This window comes from Typopeltis vanoorti, chromosome 7 (assembly GCF_054136105.1).
Source record: "Typopeltis vanoorti isolate ZY-2024b chromosome 7, IOZ_Tvanoo_1.0, whole genome shotgun sequence".
Classification (NCBI taxonomy): Eukaryota; Metazoa; Arthropoda; class Arachnida; order Uropygi; family Thelyphonidae; genus Typopeltis; species Typopeltis vanoorti.
The window spans coordinates 73,246,392-73,273,439 of record NC_143555.1 but is presented as its reverse complement, the minus strand read 5'-3'; the positions used below and the strand labels follow the sequence as shown (position 1 = coordinate 73,273,439).

At 36.4% G+C, this 27,048-nt stretch overlaps 1 protein-coding gene across 1 annotated transcript in view; it reads right to left on the bottom strand.

Annotated features, from left to right (window-relative positions):
* Positions 1 to 27,048, bottom strand: part of POSH (SH3 domain containing ring finger posh) — a 552,023-nt gene that overhangs the window by 223,750 nt on the left and 301,225 nt on the right. Inside the window, exon 8 of the mRNA XM_090395956.1 lies at positions 13,126 to 13,577. Coding sequence (XP_090252082.1) covers positions 13,126 to 13,577 — 452 coding nt within the window. The remainder of the gene's footprint in view (positions 1 to 13,125; positions 13,578 to 27,048) is intronic.

Here is a 27,048-nt window from a genome sequence, read left to right as displayed (position 1 = left end):
TGGTAGTAGGGTACCCATATCAAGAATGGTTTAATATCATATGATTTTAATTTCTTGGTCATTTGAGTTAAGATGCACCGTTTTTATTTATTTATTTTTAAATAATTCATAATTTTTAATTTTTTTTTTCTTTTGAGACTTAGTAGTAAGATCTAAATTAATACCTAGTAAGCTGACAAAGCTTTTAACAAACTTCATTTTTCTTTTATATTCCATTTGATCCATAATAACAATTTTTTATGTTGCTTTATGAGTATTTACAACTGAGGAGTTTATTTAAACTTATATGTTTGGTAAATGTGCTAATGAAGCCACAACACAGCAATAAAAAAATAAATAAATAAAAATAAAATTAAATAATTTTAGGCAAAATACAGGAATAAAATTGTTTAATTAAAAAACATCCCCCCTCCCCCGTGTAATGTGGTGGCAAAAGACTTCTAAAACAAGTACTTATAGGAGTGATGACAAAATTATGACTTCAACTTGAGAGCACAGACTGCTTCTTCTGTAAATGGCAGTGATTATGAATTCATTACTATGAGATCTTGCCATAACTGCACCTAGAACATTTTTTGCTGATGGAGGGATTGAAATTTTCTCATATAAAGATGTGTAGCTTTTTCATATTCTTTAGTTCCGTCAGTTATAAAGCTGTCAGAAAACACATCAAATTTCTTGGATTAACAATAACAATTTCTATTAAAGATGCTATAGCCACTGATATCTGCAATAAAATATTTGCTTCCATATAAATGCCAAACTCATCTGTGGCTAAATACATTTGACTTTGAGAGAATGAAAAATTTGTTTAAATTTCAAAAAGTTTGGGATGGTATCTCCAGCATCTTGGCAGGAAGAAGGCAAGCCTACCGAGCGGTTATGACAATTTTAGTTTCCACTTATCTATCTCAAATTGCTACACGTGCAACATCTCTATGCAGAACTTGTAAACATAATGAAAGGTTTAAGTGTTGTTGATTATTCATAGAAGAGCATGATGGTATAAACACCAGAAGAACAAAATAAGAATTTATTACACTGTTAACTGAATTGGATTTCTACCTAGTATCTTCAGAGCACTATTCATGTGCTAAAGCCTAAGTGCTGGGAAAAACTCGTGATAAAAGTTTAATGGAGTGAGACAGCACTAGGAAGCAATTAAAAGAAGTATTTAATGCTTCCAATATTTTGTCTCGGTTACAGAGACACATTGTTAGGGAGTACAAAATGAGATGTAACACACACACACACACACACACACACACACACACACACACACACACACACACACACACACACACACACAGGCAGTACAAAACTAACTGAAACACATAGAAGAAAGACTAGAGTCCTAATTAGGTGTGTGGGGTCCCCTTATGGACACCAGTTGATGGCCTAGGATGTAAACTGGGATCTCAAAGTATTAGTGTTTCTCAAAGTTTTAAGTAACTATATTTATTTAAATTATGCTGGTTTTTAAGAGCATTAGCAGCAGATTCTAAAAACAATTTTTCTCTTCTAAATTTACTGTGATGGAGCATGATGGTCATTTTCCAATTGATTCTGCAAGCTGTATCCAAAAAATGGTCTGCAAGGCCACATTGACCAGTCACGACTGCAGATGTATTTTTTATGTTCTCCCATTTGAATGGCAGCTGATCTTCCTGTCTGTCCATAGTAGGCCAACTTGCAGGCACAAGGAATTCTTATATACACCTTGAACTGAGAGTTGAGGAAATTTGTCTTTAGTGGAGCAGATAAGGGTAGCTAGTTTTAAGTGGGGCTTGAAAGTGGCACCAAGATTGCATTTCTTTAAGATTCTAGATATTTTTTTTTCTGATGTGCCTTGGACATAGGAGATGGTGATAGCATCACTAAAATCTTTCTGAAAAGGTCATGGATTGGAGGAGATGATCGATTATTTTTTTGATATTGTCTGAACTGTAACCATTAGATAGAAAAGTGTGGTGATCGAGTTCTGTTGCAAGAGAGGTCTCATTGGAATAAAGGTTATAAGCTCTGGTGATTGAGTTCTGCTGCAAGAGAGGTCTCATTGGAATAAAGGTTATAAGCTCTATGGGTAAGTGTATTAATGACACCATGTTGTTGAGAGGGGGGGGGATGATCAGAAAGTTTGTGACTGTATCTGCCTGTGCGAGTGGGTTTCCTACATACTGAAAAGGACAGGTTACCATTAGGTATGCAGGTGACCAAGGTGTAAAGAAAGGCCAGACTGTTATTAGTTTCCTTTTCTATAGTAAATTAGATTCTAGTGGGATTCTCAACATGGAACTGCATACTATTCTCTTTAATACTGGCCTGGTTGGCCGAGTGGTTAGCATATCCGCTCTCCAGCCAAAAGGCTGCAGGTTTGAATCCCGCCATGGATTCAAACCATGGATGTTTGTGATTGTCTGTGAAAATACTAGTGGTGGTGGTGGCCAGTAGATGCCATTGATGTAGTTGCAGTTTGTTGTAGTTGGTGGAGACCGAGAGCTATAAAGTATGTGCCCTCCCTCGATGAGTCTTTGGACTACCTGGAGGTGTCACATAATAATAATACTTTAGAAGCTTTAGCTCAAAAAGAATTCCTTAAAATAAAAAATAAACATACCAATAAATACAACAGACTTATGCATTCTAAACCCATTCCTCAAGCACAACCGCTTCATACTGTAGTTAAATTGTCATCAAAAAGGTTTAACGAAGCTGCTGTTAGTGTTCTAAGTCTCAGCTACAATTATGGCTTGACAAGCACTTTTACTAGACCTAATGTTCAACATCAAACGAAGTATCCATACCTTAGCTCCTGAGATTGCTAATATTAGGCTTGACGTCACCAGTTCACTTACTAGATCTTCTATTCCCAAAAGGAATCTATCCCCCTGCCAGCTCAATGCCCTTAATAAACTACATAAAGACAACAGCATAGTCATTACCAGGTCTCACAAGAGAAGTCTACTATTACCTTTGATGCCAGTGAATACAATAAGAAAATGAATATCATTTTTAATGACCACTCCATCTACAGATCTTTAGATTATGATCCTACAAAATCGCAAATCAAGAAACTAAAAAGTCTACTCAAAAAACTTTCATCCTGGTCTCCTGATATCACAAAAAAAATAAAAAATAAAAATAAAAAAAATAAAAAAATCAAACCCTTCAGTTGCCATACCCCCTGCCTAAGATTCATAAACCCTATAACCCATAGTACAATCCCTGGCAAAAAAATATCCAATCAACGTTGTTGTAACTACAGTAACTGCAATATAACCATATTTCTTGGAAAGTTTAACATACGAACATTTTAGTATGGAAGAAATGAAACAGGTCACTTTAAAGTATAAAAATAAAATAAAATTTTATGTATGATTTAAAGATTTAAAGAAAATAAATTATTTGTGTTAGAAAAAAGTATCCGATCAAGCTGACTGATGGGAAAAAGTAAGCAATCGCTGAGGAAACAAACATGTATCATTCCTCAACATGCAAATCTATAATTGTCTGCACACACATAAAACAGAAAGAAAACTTTTATGCAGAGCGGAATCGTGGTTGCAAAATCTGAATTCTATATATATATAAAGTGTTAAAGGATGGCTCTGTGAAAGAACTTTCGAGCAATTTAAAAAATATTTGAGACTGAATATCTGAAAGACAGAATGTCTCAGACAGGTAGCTAGACTACTAAAATGTGCTCAAAGTACTGTACGCAACATATAATATGCCTTGACCGTCCACGTGCCACCTCATGCAGACAGGACAGAAAACTGCTGAACTTGCAAAAACTATGCAACGTTCAACATTGAAACAACTTAATGCTACGTGGTCAAAATACAGAGTGACGGTGAGTGACCATACAGTACGAAATCAGCTCAATGGTTAAGGATTTCACTTTTGCAAATCTAAAACAAAACCTTTTTTTGACAAAGAAACACAAAAAAATGCATTTCCAATGGTGTAAAAATAATCTAAACTGGAAATTTGATTACTGGAAAAAAAGTCATTTTCAGTGACAAATCTCGAATTTACCTTGGAACCGGAGATGATAATGGTACCTTTGTATGGAGAAGAGTTGATGAAAAGTTCTTTAATGAGTGCATTAATACCAAGGCTTATTTTACATCCTCATTTACCATTTGGGATTGCATGACATCAGGTATTGAAAAACTATGTATCGTGAATATACAGTCAACATCAAAGTCTACGAAGAAATTTTAGAGCATTTTTTTGGTTCCTAGTGTTGAAGATACTAGGAAAAAAGAATCTTGGCTACCAGATTCACATGGTATTCAGAGAAGGAAAGATTCAAGAGGAATGGAAGACCTCAAAAACCATATTCCATTCAAAAAAGGGAACAAGGAAGACAAAAAATTATCGTAGATACTCAGGTACAAAAGCCAACTCTACCTCCCCATGGTGCACCCTGGGGTGTTGGAAATACTAGCCATTATCAGACCTGGACCCAATACCACTAACAGAGCTCTGACGAGCATGTCAAAACCCTAGTCAGGATAAGTGTATATCCAACTACAGAAAAGATGCTACTACAGCAACAACAGAAACAGCCCCAAGTCCTGTGTGACCCATACTCACCTTTCTTAATTTCAATGCCTTACCGGCAGCGGTAAGGCAGTGAGACCAGGGTGCTAAGAATCTCGCAAATAAAGGTAGGTCACCTATTAGATCTTAGAAAATGGCAATTGGTGCCCTCAATACTTGAACTTTAGGAAGACTACAGAATAGATTTATTAATCAAAGAACTAACCAATATCAACTTAGATATCCTCCTAGTGAATAAATCTAAAAATATTTAAAGAACTGACAGCAAGATGGTACAATGGCTCACAGATATTCTTTGGAGCATCCTCAAGCAGTGGCAAACAAGGCGGAGTGGGCTTTACTGTTAAATCTAAGCTCACCAAGTCAATCCTCTCTTGTAATAATCATATCTGTCCAAATCTGTTTACCAGCACTTAAGAATATATTCTGAAAAAAATAGACCTAAACAAATAAACATGGATGGTGAAAAACTACAAATCCTTATGTTTGCTGATAATCTAGTACTACTACTATCTCAAAACCCAAAAGATCTACAAGAAATGGGTGAAAAAATATACACAAACAGCAGTGATATAGGCTTAGAAATGAATCTGGAAAAAACAAAATGGATTAAAAACATCTACACGATTGACAGTCACCTATGTATTAATAATAACCCTATAGAGCAAGTTGACTCTTACAATTACTTAGGACAAACAAAAATGAATAATAATTTATCAGAAGAACTAGTAAAAAGAAAGAAAGCCGCTTGGCTATCATTCAACAGACTAAAAGACGCACTTACTAATCCAAATCTTGACATATCTGCAAAGGCAAAACTATTTAATAGTGACATTCTTCAATCACTCATATACGGATCAGAAACATGGAACACAACAAGAGGAGGAAGAAACCCTCATGATAGAACATAGGATCTGTAACATTAGCAAAATGAAACATGGAAATTAGAAATATGGAACTAAGAGAAAGATCAAGGGTAAAAGATATGGTTACTGCAGTATACGAAAGCAAGATGAGATGGGCAGGCTACATAGTCAGACTCGGGAATAACAGATGGATATACAGAATACTTAATTGGCAACCAAGAATAAAGAGAAAACCAGGAAGACCACCACCTACATGATGGGAAGACTATAAGTGAAATCTATGGGTATAACATGGAAGAGAGAGAGGATCAAGATCACTGGTGTCATCTTGAAAAATGAAGTTATTGGAATCATGGAACCATTCTTCGATAATTGATTACCTTGATGGACCTATGTTTCATTCAGGATCTCTCCATGAGTGCAGGTCACAAATATGCCTCCAGCGATCTTGAACCTCTCCATTTGATTTTGCTAATGCATCCTGTCACCGCAGCAGACGAATCAAGAACTATCTGTAAAACAATGGAAACACTCCAATTAAAACTAACTTGACCTTCAACTAGAATGGACCTTAATCTGATCGAAAACATTTGGAATATTTTAAAGCAAAAAATGTACACCAAAAAGGCCCACAAAATGTCTAATTATGTCAAGCAATCACAGAAAACTGGAGTAAAATTTTGCCAACCAACTGTCAAAAGCTTATTGAGTCCATGCCACAAAAGATGAAAGCCGTCATGCAGGCTAAAGGAGGAATAACAAAATACTTAGTTTGGTGATCTGATACATATTTCCCGATCAAAGAATGATTCCATACTTTTTTCTTCAGTGTTTGATTTCCATTCATCTAATTTCTGATTAAAAGTAACTATAAAATATTTTTTGTAATAAATTTTATTTCTTTGTTAATCATATTTATATTCATCCCTGTTCAAATTGAACAAAATTTATGTATTCAGGAAAAATAAATCCTAATATACATACAATGTTAGTTTTACAGTCATTGATCAGATAAGTTTTGGCAGGGTTGTAGATAACACTGATTCTCCATTCTATAAATTATCCAGTTAGCAAAATCTCCCCCCCCCCCCAACTGGTCATACATCATGCATAAAAAAATTCTTCCCATTTTAAAAGCTCCAGTGAACATATATCCTTGTTAATGATACGGATATCCGAGTGAGTTTTGACATCACCTCATTGCTCACTAATATTCCCTTAACCTATCTACTGGCCGAGGTAAATGAAATAGTGAGACCAACTTGCACTTCTTATCCATGTTATTCAATAGGTGTTACAGAATCATATCCAGATTTATTTGGACATACATATATACGTCCAGGCCGGTTGGGGGGTTAAATGATACCTTATTACTGTTAAAAAAAGTTTTCCCACTTGATATCGCTGACCTCTTTTCCTTTGATACCCATTCTGATTATTTCTCTTGGAAGAACAAAATTTGTAAACAGATAGGGGGTACCTCTTTAATCCCCTTGCTTTTTTTTTAATAGAAGATTTTGAAAAACAAGATCTTGACTCAGTTCCTCTCAAACCTTCTATTTGGTTGAGATATGTAGATGATGTACTTTCTATTTGGTCTAATGGGTCAGACACATCAGATACTTTTCTATGTCACCTCAATAGCGTTCACCCTAGAATGCAATTTACTATAGAAAAGAAAACTAATAATAGTCTGGCCTTTTTAGACACCTTGGTCACACACCTACCTAATGGTAACCTGTCCTTTTCAGTATATAGGAAATCCACTCACACAAGCAGATACAAACTTTCCCATCATCCCCCCCCCCCGCCCCAACAAGGTTGCAATTGTACTTTTGGAAATCTGATATAGCCTGCAAGAGAATGGCTAATTTAGAATCCCCTGCTTTTGACCTCCTCTGGCTTAAGGTTTCCCTGTCTTGTTTAGTAACCTTCATTTCTTACATTTACCAGTCTCCAAACATTAAATAACCACTCAGATCTCTACACATTCCTTTCCATGAAACAACCTGACCACCTGCAATCTAGCTATCCTAATAGTGAGGTAATCTTCCTGGACAACCTCATGTCCATAATTCAAATGGGCTCCCCCTACTCCAACACCACCGACCAAGTAATACGAGATGCAGAAATCTTTGCTATAAGTAATGAATTAAAACAAATTGTACATTGTACCCACTCGAATCCCTGATAACTCTCTTCACTCTCCAAGTACTCTGAATCTCTTTTTGACCAGTTCTACTAGTTGTTGAGAGTAGAGGAGAGGTAACCACAGAGGGTTACCTCTCCTCTACTCAACAACTCCGACCACAATCTCATATACAAGTCTTCTTTCTCTCTCACAGAATGCCACTCCTCCAACCATTCAAGACCTAACATCCTCTGGCGCTACAAGAAACCAACTAGGATGACCTTTGGAATCTCTACTCCTTTCCTTGGTCTGACTATCGCTTCCACTACCTGACCCTAACACCTGCTGTGAACAAATCAAAGGAATTATTTTAACTGGAATGAAGCCTTCAACCCATAATCTGCATCCACTATCTAAGCCCTGGTTCAACCCAAAATGTGTCAAAGCAGTCAAAGAAAAAAAAATTCAGCTTACTGGATTTGGCTTGCATCAAGAACTCCAGCTTCATACTCTGCCTATAAAAAGCACGCAACATATGCAAATCAGTCATCAGTAGATTCAAATTTGATTTCATAAAGGTCACTAGCAGAAAACTCGACTCTTGTCTAAGTGGAAGCCGTGCCTTCTGGTTGCTTGCTCAGGCAGTTGGATGCAACTTATGCTCTCCTGCACTTACACTTATGTCTCATCCTGGTCGCACCACTGTTACTTGACCCAAAGATAGCTGACCTGAGAATATAATTCTTTTCCTCAAACCCCTGCATAGATTACCAAGGAAAATCGCCTCCTGCCCTACCAAAATCCAAGCACTATATGCCTCCTGTAGTTTATCAACAAAGAGACATCAGAAAACTCCTAAACAACTTGGATACGAAAAAGTCTTCTGGTGTTCAGATGGCATCTCTACAATTGTTCTCAAACACTGTGCTCCAGAGATAACACCTGCATTGCACTGTCTCTACAATCTATTATACATATCTGGTACTTATCCTGATACATGGAAGCAATGTCGTATCCATTCTATTCCAAAAAAGAAGAAAAAAAAAAGGCGATAGAAATCTAAACTACCGACCAATTACCATCACCTCTGTCCTCTCCAAAATAATGGTGAAAGTCATCATTGACTAACTCCTCCACTACTTAGAAGGCACACAAATTAATCAGCGACCACCAGTATGGATTCCACCATTCAAGATCCATGGTCTGACCTTGTAGCTTACATCACCCACCACTAGACACATACCAAGGAAATGTTTGAAGAAACTTGTGCTGTCACCCTTGACATTTCCAAAGTTTTCGATCATGTGTGGCATCGAGGCCTACTAAACAAATTGTCATCCTTCATTCTCCTGCCACCCTCTGTAATTGGGTTGCTAGCTTTCTCTCTGGTCATTCTCTGCACATCATGATAGACGGATCCCTCTCTTTGAGCTTCACCACCAATGCTGGAGTGCCTCAAGGCTCTGTCTTATCACCTACTCTTTCTCCTACACATAAATGACTTGCTCACAATAACCATTAATCCCATCCACAGCTTTGCACACAATAGTACTTTCCACTCACCCTACTCATTTAACAAACCATGACGCACTCTGATATCACAGGCTACAACTAGTGCCTTAAACATTGATCTACATACCATTCTCCAATGGGGCAAGGACAACCTCGTTATGTTCAATGTCACCAAAATCACACAGTCTTGCCTTTTCTCACACAAGAGATTCCAGCACACCGACCCTTACCTCAGTAATATACAAATCACCACACAAGATCATATCTCTTTGAATGGACTAACATTTACCGGAGGTAAATGTTAGTCTTTCCTGGTATAAAGACATCACATCAATAGCCTCCTCAGCATCCAAGAAACTTGGCATTCTCTTTCATTAAAAAGCCTATTTTACACCCACATAACTCTTCACTATATACAAATTCCAAATCCACCCACGTTTAGAATACTGTCTACATGTTTGGGGGTGGTGCACCAAAAACTTCCCATAAAATCCTTTATGCCATCCAGAGGTATGCAATTACGCTCATAGATGATCCCTCCCTTACAGACTCACTTCAGTCTTTATCTCACAGATGTAGTGTTTCACTATGTCTATTCTACAGGTACTTCCATGAACACTGCTCCAGTGAATTGGCAACCGTTATTTCTCCACTTTCTGTTGCACCTGTTGATACAAGAGCTCCAACTGCTCAGCAGATCTTTACTGTGAAACTGCAAACACACTGAGCCTGCTTCCATTCACATTCTCTTTCATTCCATCTGCCTCTGTCCTCTGGAACAGCCTTCCCCAAGAAGTATTCCTAAACAACCACAACCTGTGACTCCTAAAAAAATTAAAAAAAAATAAGTAAATAAAACTTCCATCTCATTATCTCAGTCCTCATTTGCACCCACACACGGCACTGATGAGACTATAGGTCCCTCGACCTCTAATGTATGGATCAATATAAAAAGATTTATGGGGAAATATCCAGTTGTTTGCTGATGACAAGAAACTGTGTAGAACAAGAGTTAAAAGAGATGATAAAAAAAATCTTGCAAGATGATTTAATCAGACTGTCAGTATGGGTGGACAAACGATAATGGTTTTGCATTTTAATGTGATGAAATGTAAATTATAAATTTTGCAATGAACTGCAGGAAACTGATGAGACTAGGATATCGAACTGACTTTCACAAAATTGGCCAAAATAGCTCATCAGATTATTTGGCATCTGATAAGCAAAATTATCCCTCTTCATGGCGTTTTCATGTGGCAACATCCAGTTTATTATGCACAGATCTGGTTATCCAGGCTTCTTGAGGATGAGGAAGTGGTGGAGAGGTTCCAGAGGTGAGTGATTATGTTAGTGACAGGTATAAAGAACGTACCTTAAAGGCTAGAGTTAAAGTTAAGGCTTGTAAATTACATAGTCTAGTTGATATATGGAAAAGAGGGGAATACGACAGAAACATATACAGGCACACCTCAATTTATGAACAAAATACATTCATGGAAATGTGTTCATAACATGAATATATATTCTTTTCATGAGACATACAAGGGTGGTCTGAAATGGTCTCAACCTCGACCATAAGATGGCGACACTATCGGCAAGATTTTTTTTTCTAAGTTGGTAAATCTGTCATAAGCATTCATGTGAAATTACAAGTCATTCTATCAAGTAGTTTGTTTTATACAGTTGTCTGAAGCAAAACTGTTGTCTGTATCCCTTGAAATGGATCAAATTGTGTATCATGTGTTTATAAAATTCTTTGTAAAAGGTTTAATGCCAAAAGAAATTCATTCGAATTTCATAAAAGTCTATGGGCACTCTTCTCCTTCGTTTTCGAGAATTAAGAAATGGGCTGCTGAGTTTAAACGTGGCCTTACCAGCCTCGAAGATAATTCACGTGAAGGAGGTCCAAAAAGTGTAACAACACCAGAAATCATTGATCAAGTGCACAATATAGTATTGGATGACCGGTGAGTCAAGGTGCGTGAATTTGCTGAGACTATAGGAATTTCAAAAAAACGTGTAGGATATGTTTTGCATGAAGAATTGCATATGAAAAAGCTTTGCGCAAGATGGGTGCCGCGCTTGCTCACAGCAGGTCAAAAACACACTTGCATGAAAAATCTCTGAACAGTGCTTGGAGCATTTTAATAAGAAAAAACTGATTTTGTGCGTCGATTTATTATTATGGATGAGATTTGGATTCACCATTACACATCAGAATCCAAACAGCAGTCAAATCAGTGGAAAGAAGCCAGCTGTTCAGCGCGCCAAAGAGACAAAGTCAGTTCCATCAGCAGGAAAGGTCATTGCACTGGTGTTTTGGGATGCTAAAAGGTATTTTGTTTATTAATTATCTTGAAAAGGGTAAAACAATAACCCGGGGAATATTATTCCGATCTTTTAACCAGACTAGACAAAAAAATTCATGAGAAAAGACTCGGTTTGCAGAAGAAAAAAATCATCTTTCATCAGGACAATGCACCTGCCCACAAGTGGCAATGGGAAAATTAAGGGATCTGCACTATGAATTGTTGGAACATCCACCCTATTCCCCAGATGCTCCCTCTGACTTCTATCTCTTCTCAAAACTAAAACTCTTCCTCACTGGTCAGCAATTTTCTTCGAATCAAGAGGTGATTGCAGCTGTAGAGGGGTATTTTGCAGATCTTATGAGAACCACTACAGGGACAGGATAATGGTGCTAGAGCATCGCTGGAATAAATGTATTAGTCTTAAGGGAGATTATGTTGAAAATTATAAATTCGTTTTTTCATTGTTAGGCCAAGACCTTTTCAGACCACCCCTGTCCTGTCAAATTTTTAAATGCATTCCTGAAATAAATTACCTTAATACAAATATATTAAAAAAGAATAATTCCAAAATAATTTATTCTAATTAATTACATTAATTCATTAGAATAAGCTTGCTATTATAATATTCAATATAGCATAGAAAGAGGAAATTATTATCAGACTACACATTTTCCATTATGCTTCATAATAAAATATCAGTGAACTTCAACCAATGTAAAATGTTCATAAGTGGTTGGTTGGTTCTGCATTTGTAAAATGAATTAGGAGTTGGCAATTTATTTGTGCAATGTTCTTAAATACAAATTTTTTGCATCTTGAAAATTCGTAAGTAGAAGTACACATGTATAGGTTTTTAGAGGATTAATGCAGAAAAAAAAAATTTCATCACATGACAGGAAAGGAGAAAAGAAGGAAAGGTATTACCAAAGGTATAATGACTAGATTTTTTTTGGCTTGCTATTTACCACTTCACTAACAAAGACATCAGTATCGACTTCTTTGTTAGTGAAGTTTCAAGGAGAAAAATGACAAGGCATTGTGTGAATAATTGCTAATGTGGGCCTCCTATGATGATTCTGGCTCTACAGAGATGTACAAGAAAATGAAAATAACAAACAGGAAGTGGTGTTATGAATTTGCCTTCACTAAACTACTTGGAAATGTGATCACTAAAACACAACCTCTCTAATGTGAGATCCCATAATTTCACTTTTCTACATTCTACTTTGATATCTGATAAGAATCGGGTGGTACTCACTGTTCAGGAGTAGTTTGTCAATCCAGCAGACATAAAAACAAAAACTAAAAATACATAACTGCTATAAACTATAAATATAAAAACAAAGAAATTTTTAATGACAATCTCATCTACAAAAGACTAAACATACAGAAACTTACAGAATATTAGTCGTGGGTGGGCTAATAGTTAACATGATAATTAATATGGAAATCTCACGTGAGAAGACATGCGATATTCATGAAGTTGCTTCAGGTCTCCCAATAAGCACGTTTTCATTGACTGAAATTACAAGGCAATGAAAAAGCATCTATCACAATGATATTTGCAAGCATCCACACCAGAGGGAGATTCAGACTCACAGCTTCAAATTGTGGAGCTGAGATGGGATGACCAGTCCAAACAGATTAGCTTTTATATATATGTTGATGAAATCAAATTATTCATGCATGAAGAAAAAAAATTATATGAACTTTGACAATGATAAATTTATTTTACCTGAGTTGGAGATGGTGCTAAAACCAATCCACTAACAGTGGAAGTGATGACAGGAGAACTGGTGGTAGTAGTAAAAGGAGTAGTAGGATCAAGACTGGACTCCTCAGACCCTCCATCTGGACTAGTGGTGCTAAGAATTTCCATTGAATGGCGATGCAATCCTGGAATCTGTGGCGACCTCTGGTTGCCTGAAAGAGCTGAAAGAGAATGGCGTTTCTCTCTATGATGACTACTCCGTTGCGAGGAATTACGAGTGAAAGTATGAGAAACCAGTGGTGTTCCTGTAACTTGGGTAGTAACAGGAACAGATGTTGCTGAAGGCAGTGAAGTGGAAGAAGCTGAGGATGAAGAACAAGGAGTACTAGGACTTGTAGATGATGATGCAGGAGAGGGTGTAGTTGTTGCACTAGATAATGATTCTGGTCCTGGAGGTAACGGTGTGGTAGTTCCTCCTATAGGATATGAATAACTATTTCACACTTGCAGTTTTAAAAGCAATGTTTTAAACATACACACAATAGAATGAACATATAACCAGCGGCAATTAGGGAGAAAAAAAAAGTCGATACGGTCATCCCTTGACTTACGTCAGGGTTCCGTTCCATTCACCAGGACATAAGTCGATACATTAAATCAACAGAGTTATAGGATTCAGGGACCGTGATAAGTATATACTGTCATTTTAATTTTTAAACTTTATAAAACTGTACCATGCATTACTTCCACTGTAAAACAAGAGAATAATCATCCAAATTTTCCTCCACAATCACATCTTCATTACCTTCCTTATGTGAAGGACCAGGCTGCGGCTCTTCTGGTGTAACCTCCGTTTTTTTATAAAAATGTCCAATGTGCTTTGCTTATTCCTCCTCTTCTTTTCATTATAAATTTGTTTATAGCAAGCAAATGCATCATGTACTTTCCTTTCTACTAATAAGTAGCATTCAACATTGGGACCATGTCTTCAGCCATTTTGAGAACATTGCTAACTGCAGAGAATATTTCTGCAAGAACCTTCACTGTGAATTGTTTACCTACCACTTCTTGTTTCTCTTTTCCCCCTCTTCCTTTTCTCACTCTTCCTCTACTGGAACATGCTGTTCCTCCAGTTCAACGAATTCTTCATTGGTCAACTCTTCAGGGACAATTACTATGAGTTGAATTATGTCGTCATCATTCACTTCAAGATTCAGATTGTTTGCTAGGCCCACTATTTTTTCGCTCAATTCAAAAAGGTCTTCATTTTTTACAAAACTTCTAAAATCGTGCACCAACCTTTTTAATGTCTTTTTCCATATGCCACTCATATATAGAGGTCCCTTCGTCCCAACCACAGCAATATTTTTAATAGTACAATAAATACGGAATGTTTTCCAGAATTGCGTAAGCGTCTGGTCATTTCCTTCAGTGGCATTTTTGCAAAAATGGCTTGTGAAAGAGTTCTCCTTAAACAGTGCAAGAACTCCTGTGATCTATCGGTTGGATCAATGAAGTAGTATTTGAAAGGAGAAACAGGACCTTGAATCAGGTCATGTTTCTTTACATCAGTGAAGATCACTGATGTAAAGTAGATGACCTGGAGCATAATCTAGAATTAATAAAATTTTAAATTCTACATTTTCTTTCACACAATAGCTTTCCATTTCACTTGCATAACATTGATTATGGCGAAAGTTTATTTTTCAATTGGTCAGACTATAATAAATTTAGTTAAATCCTTTATCTAAGTGTGTGCAAACAAAGTTTGCACCTGAAAGTATCTTTAGGACTGGGGTAAAATGGTACAACACCGGGCAACTCCTTGCAAAGGTGGAGCAAGCTACCAACACTCCTATCTCAGTATCTCCCATAATGCAAAACACATCTTCTTGCGGACATGTATAATGTTATGCATTAAGGGAAGGGCCACTACCCAGACTAGTTTTGACCTTTATTGAGGTCTCTTCAGTGGGAGCCAGGCCAAGTGGAGATACCAGGCAGAAGCATTAGCAAGGTCATCTCCTCCTATAGGAGCTGCCAAACGGTGTGCCACCTTTTTATTAAATTACTCTGGATTTAGAGAAAGATGTTGAAATTTTCAACATCTTTCTCTAAATCCAGAGTAAGGATTAAATCCAGACCAACCAGGCCAGCAAAATTAAGCCTGTGCCTGCCAGGGATTGAAACTGGGACCTTCTGCATGTTAGGTGGATGTGATAAACCGCTACATCACAAGCACCCCCCATTCACCATACATTTTCACATTATGCAGTGCAAAACTCTGCTTGAATCTCATGAACCAACCGGAAGCAGCGTTGAACTTGCAGCCATAATCGGGTCCTGCTTTCTTCTTCTGCATGTTGAAGAGACTTAGTGTCTTAGCGGTTATGGTCACAGTGCTAAGGGGTATGCACCTTTGGTTCAGGTCCTCTATCCATGATGTAAGTAGCTTTTCCATATCACCGATAGGACCATGTCTTTGCTTTGTCATATCATCGATTTAACGAAAGCAGATCCTTTCACAGCCACTACAATTTTATCCTTATTTTACAAAATGGTCGTCACTGTAGGATGAGACCATCCAAAGTCATGTATGATCACAATAACGGGCTTACCAGCTTCACGTTGCTTTATACCTTGCAACTTTGTTTCAAGATCAATTGTTCACCTCTTTTTCTGTGATTCTTCACTAGGTTTTCTGACTGGCATGTAGGGACCATGTTGAACAAAATATCATGAAATATTTAACAAAAAATACATAAATAACCTATTTCTCAAACACAAAATCAACAGAGGAACTGCTGAAGTCATGTGATGACTGCCGGGAAAGGGGGGGGGGTTCTGAATGCACTGTTGCTACTGCGCATGATGCACTGTTACTAAATAGAAACCTTTTTATTTTACGCTAGCTTGTATCTTGTTCAAAAGGATAGTCTAAAATGTTATTTATTCCCTTTTGGGATCACAGACATATCTTCGAATGAATGCAAGTTTAAAAAAAAAAAGTCAACACACAGCATCTGAACTGATTTGGGGGGAGGAGGGGGTGAAAGGATTAGCCAGGATGATGAGCCATTGTTCGGTTACCCTACAGTATGTGAGGAGAGAGAGATTTAGATGTTGATATCAGATGATTGAAAACCACAGCGGATGTATTGAGGATGAGTACAATATCAAAATTTATATCTTTCTATACAATTATCATCTTAGAATCTGTACCTTTTCAGGGTACACACCTCTCTCTTGCATCCTGATGGTACATGATAACCTCACCCAAGGAAAATGTGAACCTCTTGGCATCAGTTTTTAAATCCAACTCTTTCCTGGAAAACCAAGGCAAATCATCTCAAACACCATCATAAGATGTCACTGTATGCCTCCTCAGAACTGTTGCTAGAAGTACATTAGAAAAATTCTGCTTAATCTTGATACTAATACGGTTTCTGGTTCAGATGATATTCCTCCAAATGTGCTCCAGAATTAACACCCAACCTTTATCGCCTACATAAGCTATCATATTTTACAGGCATCTACACAACAGCATCAGAAGCAAGCAATGATCAATCTTATACCCAAAATGGGAGAAAAATGTCAGCTTTAACTATCATCCCATTCTCTCACTAAGTACTTTCAAAAGATATGGAGATTATCAACAACCAGCTTCTTTGCTACCCGAAGACTCATCAGTTAATTACTAATTACCAATATGGCTTCTTCTGTTCCCATTCTACAGCTGACCTCGTAGCTAATCGCACTCGCCTTTGGACACAGGCTATGGAAAGATTTGGAAAAACCCAAGTTATTGCTCTCGATATTTCAAAGGCATTTGATTGTGTCTGACACTGAAGCCTCCTGAACAAGCTACTATCTTATGGCTTCCCTCCCGCACTCTGTGATTGGATTACCAGCTTCCTGAGTGTCGTACATTGCATATCATGGTGTATGGCTTCCTTCCATCAGATTTCTCAATCATTGTTGGAGTACTCCAGCAATGTATGAGAAAGTATTCAATATTCTCGCCCATGCTCTTCTGCCTTTACATCAATGACCTCCTTCTGATTTCAAATGATATTCACAGCTTTGCTGATGACAGAAAGAAACCTTTAGTGTTCAAATGATAGAAACTTCAAGATCTTCCATAACTAGTGACTTAAAAACTGATCTCCTCAACATCCTCATACGGGATGAAGATAACTTAGTAAACTTCAATGCAATAAAACTCAAGCCTATGTCATTACGCAAAAAAGATCCTACCTCACCTCCCCCCCCCCTCTTGTTTTGATAATGTTCCAATTTACTTTCAAAATCAGCTTTCTCTTCTTGGGTTGATTGTCACATCCAATTTATCCTGGCACAAACATATTACATACATTGCCTCCTGCACCTCTAAAAGGCTTGGTGTTCTTTTCTGTTCAAAACATTACTTTTCTTCCTCTCAACTCTTAACACTTATAAGTCTCAGATCTGTCCAACCTTGGAGTATTGTACCCACATTTCGGGTAGTGCACCCAAGACCTCCCTGAGAATTCATTATATTCAGAAAAGGGCAATCTGCTTAATAGATAACCCTAACCCACACAGACTACCTTCAGTCACTTTCCCATAAGTACTCTGTTTCCACACTGCCTTTTTTTATATAGGTACTTTCATGAGAACTGCTCTTCAAAACTGGCCACTGCTATTCCTCTTCCATATCATGTACTGGCCTAAACTCCATACTCTATCCAACTCCAAACACAACAAACAAACCTCATTATCTTCTTTAAATTCATCTAAATTCTCTTAGAAATGTGTCCCTCCCCCATGCTGTTTTTCCTATTGAGTACAACCTCCAACTCTTTGAGGAACAATTCAATAGACTACCGTTTCAATAATGGAATACAGTTAGTTGGCATAATCAAAAGAAATAAAAATAACTTATTTAATGTAAAATTTTTGCCTATATCTTTAGTACAAGATCACAGAACAGCAATTAAACAATAACAGACAATTCTAAAAAGTACCAGCTAAGTAGCTAATGTAAGATAACTAAATATGGTCAATAATTTTGCTAACTTAAAAATAATAATAATACACACACACACACACTGCATGGAAAGAAGTCAAAGGACATCCCCATGGGCAAGGTGCATTATGCTATGTAACAATATACGTGTTTGGAGCAAGTATAAATTGGAGGAATATGATGCTTTCAAGTCAGTGAAACTGTGTCTGGGTGAGATGGCTGCGAGAAGGAAACTGATGGTGTTTGAAAGAGGCACTGTGATAGGATGCCATGTTTATAAACTGGGCCATCTCAGGTCAACAATCAGTGACACCATACTAAGATGTAAGTGCAGGGAGTGAATTGCAAGTGCTACCTGCAGGGAACGACCCACCACACTGTGACTGTAGGGTGCTATTTAAAATATTGAAGGATATTTGTATAATATTTTAAATATTATCCTTCAATATTTAAATATTGAAAAATATTCAATATTTAAATATTGAAAGATAATATTTAAAAACCGCCACATCTTGGCCGACACGCTAAATGTAGAGTTCTGGGCATCTACTGGAACACAAATCTGCACAAAACCATTCAGAACCGAGGCTCACAACATGGATTTCCATGGCAGTGCCACAATATGCAAGCCACACATTACATGAACCAACATGCAGCATTGTTTTCAGTGGAAGCTTGGAAAGCTGTGTTATGGAGTGATGAATCATGCTACAACCTTCTAACGAGAGATGAACGGGCGTGGCGGATGCCCGGTGAATGTCTCTCACCAGAGTGTGTAACCTCAACTATGAAATTCAGAGGTGGCAGTGTAATGGTATGGTCCTGTTTTTCCTGGTTTTGGCCTTGGACCTCAGTATGTGGTGCCATGAACACTGAACTCCAATAGGTAACTGAACATTCTAGACCATGCAATGCTTCCTACTTTGTGAGATTTCTATGGAGCTGACCACTGGCTCTTTCAGCAAGACAATGGACCATGTCATATGGATGGCGCTGTAATTGTGTGGTTTGTGGACATGAAGGTCACCACACTTGACCTCCACAGAGCACTAATTTCTATCCTATTGACCATATGTGGGATGGACTGGAGCGTCAAGTGTGGTAAAGAGACGTCCACCCCTCAACAGTCCAGGGTCTTATTACATGTGTACAGGAAGAGTAGTCGACTGATTTCTATCATGTGCTTGTGGAAAGTTATGTCTTATAGAATTGAATCAAAAGGAGGTGATCTTATATCTTATTAAGGTGGATGACATGGCTGTTTGTTGCTCACAATATGGTGTTCGTTGACTTCTCTGCAAGCAGTGTGTATATATACACACTGCTTGGAGAGAAGTAGTGTATATATGGGTACTACAAGAGCTCTACTTGAATCATCTGGAATTCCTTCCTGTGTCGTCGTCTTCTTCAAGTGTCATTCCCCTAGGAGGAGGTTGGCAACCATGTCACAGAACGTTTTTCTTTCTTTTGCTGCTCTGGAACATTTATGGTAATTCAAGCCAGTCCAATCCTTAATGTCTTCAAACCACATTCTGCTGGGTTTACCTCTCTCCCTCTTTTTCCATCCAATTTCCCTTCTAAAATTAATTTCTGAATGCCTTCTTGTCTAGTTAGATGTCCAAAATATTTAAGTTTTCGTTCTTTAATTATTTTCATTAATGTTCTTTTCATTTTTGCTCTCTTTAAAACATCTTCATTTTCTCTGTCCATGATATTTTCAACATTCATCTTCATTCAATCTTCATCAACATTCAACGTCCGCATTCCAAAAGCTTCTAATTTCTCCTCTGCTTCTTTATTTAGCGTCCATGTTTCACTGTTGTAGAGAAGACTTGACCAGATATAGCATTTTATTAATCTTTTCTTGTGTCTATGTTAATGTCTCTGGATGTTAGAACAGTTTTCATATCAATAAAGGCTTTTCTTCCTATCTCTCATTCTTCTTTTTATTTCTTTAAGGGAATTTCCAGCATCTGTAAACATTTATCCTAAATATATAAAAGATTTAATCTGTTCAATTTTCTTTTGGTTAACAATTATATTTAGTTTCTTATTTATTGGTTCTTTTGATATAATTATGTACTTTTTTTTTTTTTTCAGGTTAATAATTAATCCCATGTAAGCTTCTGCTGGAAATTTCTGTGATTAAGTTTTGAAGATCATCTTCAGATTCAGCAATAAGGACTGTGTCATTTGCATACCTGAAGTCGTTTGAAGTTACTACCCCCCAACTTTTACACTTTTCAATTCTGCAATATCTTTAAAATTATATATATTATATTATACAATAAAGATTATAAGATACATCCTTGTCTTACTCGTTTTTTGATTTCAAAGCTGTCAGAATATGCATTTTGTATCTTATTGAGGCCATTTGATTCCAGTATATATTTGTAATTATACGTAAATCTTTTCCTTTTAACCTACTATACTGTAGGATATATATTAATTTCTTGTGATCTAATGAATCAAATGCTTTGGTGTAATCAATAAAACAAAGATACATGCTTTTTCTGGTTATCAAGGCATCTTTCGAATGATATTTTCAGATTGAAAATTCCTTCTCTTGTACCTTCATCTTTTTGAAAACCTGATTGAGTGGCTTCTATTTCTATTGACAAAGTGCTTTTTATTCTTTCTAGGATTATTCCCAGTAATAATTTTATAACATGGTTTGCTAAACTTGTTAGTCTATATTCTGAAATACAAAAGTTCTTGGAATTTTGGGGATAGTGAAAAAGATGGATTTTTTTAGATCATGAGGGATGTATCCTGTATCATACATGTTATTAAAAATAACCTTTAGATCATTAATTGTGTTTCCATTTAATTTCTTTAGCAATTCGATAGGGATCTGATTAGGACCTGGTGTTTTACCTGTTTTCATTTGACTTAGAGCATATTCTATTTCTTCAAATGTAATTGGTTCACCATCCATATTTTGAATATCTGGTGCATCTGTGCAATCAGAATCAAACAGTTTTTTTCCCATACTCTTTCCATCCTTTTAAGATATCTTGCGTCTCCAGTAGCATTTTTCCATTTCGATCTTTTATACAAATATTATGGTTGGAATTTTTCTTTTTATTTGTTAGAGCTTGGACTGACTTATGCATTTCTTTACTACAGTTCGCCCACCGATTAGAGGTCCCTTGACACTTCTGTGCATGTCAGAAAAAGGAGAATCCATTCCGATAATAGGGTAATCAATCTGTCTTCTGGGATGTGTTTGTTTATTATTACAGGTCGGAAAATTTAGCGTTTCGTTTACGAACATTGTTTTTAAGGTGTAACTATTTTGCTTGTATAACAGTTGAAAAAATGTACGTAGAGTGTTAACAAAATTAAAAAAGATAGCATAAAACAAAAATGTAACTAAGTTTATTTTTAAGAAAGTTTTCTATAAAATAGAAATAATTATAATGAAAAACAGAAATTTTTTCAAGTGAACTTAGATATTCTGAACTTACAGTTGAGAGAACTTAGACACTTGAATTATTTATGACTTGTTGTGACTCTTTTTAACAAACCCTTGCAAAACAAATGTTGGAAAAAATACCATTATCAAATCCTTTCAATCTTCAGAGTCATCTGAATCGGTGTCCGATTCGCCACACTTTCACTTAAACTGATCACCAAAGGTACGCATAATTCTTTGATAATTCCGTCTCTGTCCCAATACATATTTTCTGATGAGGTGACACAAGAGCAATATTTTTCCCAGTTTTGAACTGTAATACTTTCAATCGCCTGTTCTGAAAGCTTAAAAAGTTTTGACATGTCAATATCCCCAGTCACGTTGCGATGGCAAATGAAACTTTTCGCTTCTGCCCAAACATACTCAATAGCATTAATATCGCAATGATATGGTGGTAGTCTCAAAGCTAGAAATCCATGCTCTTTGAGCATCGTGTCGAATTTAAATAGTTTAGTTGTGGGCGAGTTCCTTTTGACCAAATTAAGCAATTCAATTTTTCGCATATCTGGGGAATGTTATTTGCAGAGAGCCAATCCATAAGAACTTGCTTCTTATTAGACAAATTTGGAACTCTGTTTAATCAAATAGAGTGATATGAAGCGTTATCAATTATAACAACAGCATTTTTAGGAAGGTTTGGAATAAGTTTTTCTTCTGCCCACTTTTTGAAGATCGTAGAATTCATTTTCCCATGGTAATCTCCAATAGTTCAATTGGCTTTGTATCATAAGTTTTAATTCGGTAAAAAACCCATTTCTTCACTGGCGCATCAAAATTATTATGCGCCGCGAGGCATTTCCGGTTTATAGCACTCCACATTCTTCTTTAGACTGTCAACATTTTCCATAAGTTAAATTACTATCAATCCAAGTTTCATCTCGATACACAATCGGTCTTTTCTCCTCCCTGAAACGTCTTATTGCTCTTAAATACTGCGTTCTAGATAAAACAATGTCACTTCGCTCCATGATGTTTCCTTTTATTCTCGGACTTTTTAAAACAAAATCCGATTTTATGAAGTATTTTTCTTAAAGTTTCTCTTTTCCAAGGAAAATTAATTTTTTCTTTAAGCACAGGAATCAATTTTGGAACAGTTGGCACTCTTTTCTCGACCATGTAAAATTTGTGAATAGTTCTTCTTATAACGTCTACATCAAAATCATTCAAAGCTATGGTCTCGATAGTTTTCTTTACTCTGGCGCTTTTTTTTTAGGAGATTTAAATTTTGGCTTACCTTCACCTTTTGATTCCCTACAAATTCTTTTAACAGTCGACCCTGATATGCCCGCAATTGCACTTGCACGTTTTATGATTTGAGAAAGGGGAACAAGGAAACGGCCTTCTGATGATTCTTTTTCGCAGAATGTCAGTACATTATTCAATATTCTGTTGCAAGAGCTACTGAAACATTTAACAACAGAACTTGTTGACTGTACTGGATCCATCATACAAATGAATAATAAAAAAATAATGCAAAAAAGTGACAACAAAAATCGAGCTAGTACTAGCAGCGACAGACAAGAAAGCACGTGATTTCGCATGTTGGCGACCAATTCGTACATCCTTCATTTCTTTTTTCTCTTCAGCATGAATCGACTATTCTTGGCAAAATGCCAAGAAGGGATCTACAAATGGTGAGCCAACTATATTGTGTTTGTTGTTCAATTCCTCTATTTCTTTACATTTAGCCTTTGTCTTTAGCCTTCCTGCATTCATTTCTTATAATTTTACAGAGTATTCTATACTGTTGTGTACTTTTCGTTTTTCATCTTTCATTCATAAGTTCTAATGTTGATTCTGTCATCCAGGGTTTTTTCTTATTGTACTTAATTTTTGGAATAATCTGGTTAGCTGTCTCATATATTGCACTTCTAAAATTTGACCATCTGTTTTCAATTTCCTCTGTGTTGCAAAGTATATTGTCTTCTGTTTTATATCCTAAATGATCTAATTTCTTCCTAATTTCTGGGTTATACACCATTACATTAAGTGCTGTCAAGTCTTTCAGACTTCCTTCATTCCCGGTGTGTGTGTGTATAATTAAAGTTAGGAAAGATTAGCAGATTTAAAAAGTACTCTCTCCCACAAACGTGATAGACGCAGACCATTGAATCTGTTGAAGTTAGGACAATGAAATTAAGTTTCCCACATTTCTTTATTAAGATATTCTATGAGGAAACAAATTTTATGAAGGAATCTTCTCTTGTTCCAATAAACTCTATGTTTAGTGCAGAAAGCATGTTCAGCAAAGTCCAGACTGTTCAAGACAAATTATTATTACTATTATTATTATTATTATTTGACACCTCCAGGGAGTCCAAAGACTCATCGAGGGAGAGTGTGCCAACAGCATCAAACGATTGTCCCCTTCCAACTACTAACCAACTACTACAAATGATACATAACACAAGACTTAAGTTCTTCTAGATGAATAAAAGTAGATCTTCTGGTTTGTCCTAAACAAGATAAAGAACAAGAGCAAAGAATCTGGTACACAACTGAAAAACCTAGAGGTGGAAGCTTGTCCCTAGGAGAAACAAGAAAGGTGGAGATTTTTCTGATGGGGGTAAAAAGCAACAAAAATACTCAGTGGTTTTAAAAATTATGCTTATAAATGCCTCGCACACAAGGGATAAAAATGTGACTTATTTGTTCTGTACTGGAAAAGGTAGAGATAACTGTTTTTTCCAGGCATGTTTTATACAGCGATACCATAAGTTTTTTTCATTCATACAAGCAACCACTCATTTAGTTTATTATTATCACATGTTCCACAAAGTCAGCAGACCCATCATGCAAGGTTCATTCAACTCACAACATATTCATAGTATTCATCATCATCAAATTCCTGACATGTATCCTCAAGGGATGTACAGGATATGATAGCACTACATGAAAAAATTACACCATTACTAACTTCCTATCTACAATTTTCCTCCAAATCAATCTTTTACCTGTCAAGACTCCAACATTATCTGATCTTATATTCCTGTCTTCTAAAGACACTTTTTATTGTATCAATCCACCGATATCTTGGTGTTCCTCTGGGTCTTTTTCATGCCAACCTGACAGACAACACTTATTTCGCTAATCATTCCTCTCCCATTTTGTTTAGTGAACATATCACCCGAGATTAGCTCTGCTAACATATTCCTGGATGCTAACAAAGTCGATATTTCCTAATTTCTTCATTTTTAATATGATATTACAACTGATATGATCTGTTCATGCCCCTAATCTTTCCAGGACTCTCATATCTGTGATCTCTAGTCTTTGGTGAAGTGTTTTACTTCTGACCCAGCTCTCAGATTCATAAATTAAATTTAGCTTGAATAATGTCTTGTATGCAGACAATTTAGTGTTTTGGCTAATTTCTCTCTTATTCCATATAAACTTATTCAGTTGACTAATAATACTTCCTATCATATCGACTTGTTGATTCTGCTGTCTAAAAATCGTGCTTAAGTAGCTGAAATGTTTTATTTGTATTACAGGTTATACATTCACAATGCTGTTGATATTTTTAATATTTCTGCTTGTTTTCATTGTCTTTGTCTTGTTATTGCTGATTTGCATACCAAATTTATTACAACAGTCATTCAAATTAGCGAATCTTGCAGACTTCTACCGGATTTATTTAGAAGTATAACATCACCTGCATAAAGTAAAGAGATGAGATTTAACATCTCAAATTTTGATATCAGGTTTAATACTGCTTTCCTTCATAATGTGATTCATATAGATAATGAATAACAGAGGTTGGGGAGGGGGATAACGTACATCCTTGTTTGACAACAGATTTAACATCAAACCATCTGCCTGTACCTCCTTCAATTCTAACTGCTGACTTACAGCTTAAATAGAGACTAAATATTGTTTGATATGTCTTGACACCATATAACTGTAGCGTTTTGAGGAGCTTTCCTCTTGTCACATGCTTTTTCCAGATCTACTAAACTTAAATACAGATTTTTGTAATATTCCCATGATTTCTCAACTATTTGTGGTAAAGTGAAAATCTGATCTTGACACCCTCTATTTGGCCTGAATTCAGCTTGTTCTTCACCAAGCTTCCCTTCCACAATCCTTCTCAACCGTTTCTCAAGTATACTTGCATAAATCACTCAGTAGGGAAATACATCTGTAATTATCAAATTCAAATTTATTTCCCATTTTATAGATGGATACTATGAGAGCTCTGCTCCAATCATCCGGAATTTGATCCTCTACCAGGTCTTCTGAATTATGCAATGTAGCCATCGTAAAACTTTTATATCTCCATACTTGATCGAGAGGGAATGCCTGCTGACTATTTTTTACCACTGTGTCGTCACTGCTTGTTTCATTTAGTAATTTTTCAAAGTAATTACTCCATACATCCTTGATGTATGGAGTAATTACTTTCTTCTTTTCCTTCACTGCCTCTTTAACTTCCTGTGTCCACCACGGAGTTCTGAATTTTTATCTCTGCAGACAACCTCACCATACGCTTCTCTAACTAAATCAATCAATTTTTTTCTTCAGAACTTGGGACTAAATCTCCAAGGTTTGGTTCCTGTTCTCAAACTCTTTCATTTTTTTTTTTGAATAATGTTCGTGTATTTTAGTCTACAGTTCACACCTGAGTAATCCTACATAACTCAGTCAGTATAGAAGTCCTTTCATCAGAAAGACCTGGGGTCGATTCCAGTCAGTGATGTGAGGAACCTTTATCTGGTCTCTTTCGACTAAAGGTGAGTTAACTGGTCTCATACAGAGGTTGAGAGTTTTTTTCTCCCAGTAACTCAGGTTTTTCATCCCTTAAAACAGGAAAACCGGTCCTGTGAAGACACATGGCTACAATCATAAAATATGTTACAGCAACGAAGGCAATGGGAAACAACCTTGCTCATAACCATCTCCCTAGAATGGTAGCATATAACTACCCCTACCAGCCATAAAGCGAATAAATGTTGAGCAGCTCTCACATCTGAGATCTGATCAACATTTATTTGCTTTAAAACTTTCCTACGTGTTCTTCTTTTCAATATGAAATTCAATTTTATCTGCTCAAGATTAAATGGAGGTCACTTCCAATTTCAAACCCATTGTAAACTCTAGTGCCCTGAACCAGTGAGAAAACATCACTATCAACAATAGCATAGTCAATGAGACTTTTCTTATTCCTTGTCTCTTCTCTCCATGTGAATTTGTGCACATTTTTATATTGGGATATTGTGTTAGTAATAATCAGTCAATGTGCTGAGCAGAAATTCAACAGGTATTTGCCATTATTATTATTAGCATTGCTCTTTTCTCCAAATTTTCCAAAAATATTTTTGTATGTCTCACAATCATTTCCTACTCTGCTATTTAGATCTCCAAAAAGGACCAACATTTCCTTTTTCATTGTGTCAGTTGCTTTTTTCTAAAGCCTCAAAAAATTCCTCCACTTCTACCTTAGCAGAACTTTCTGTAGGAC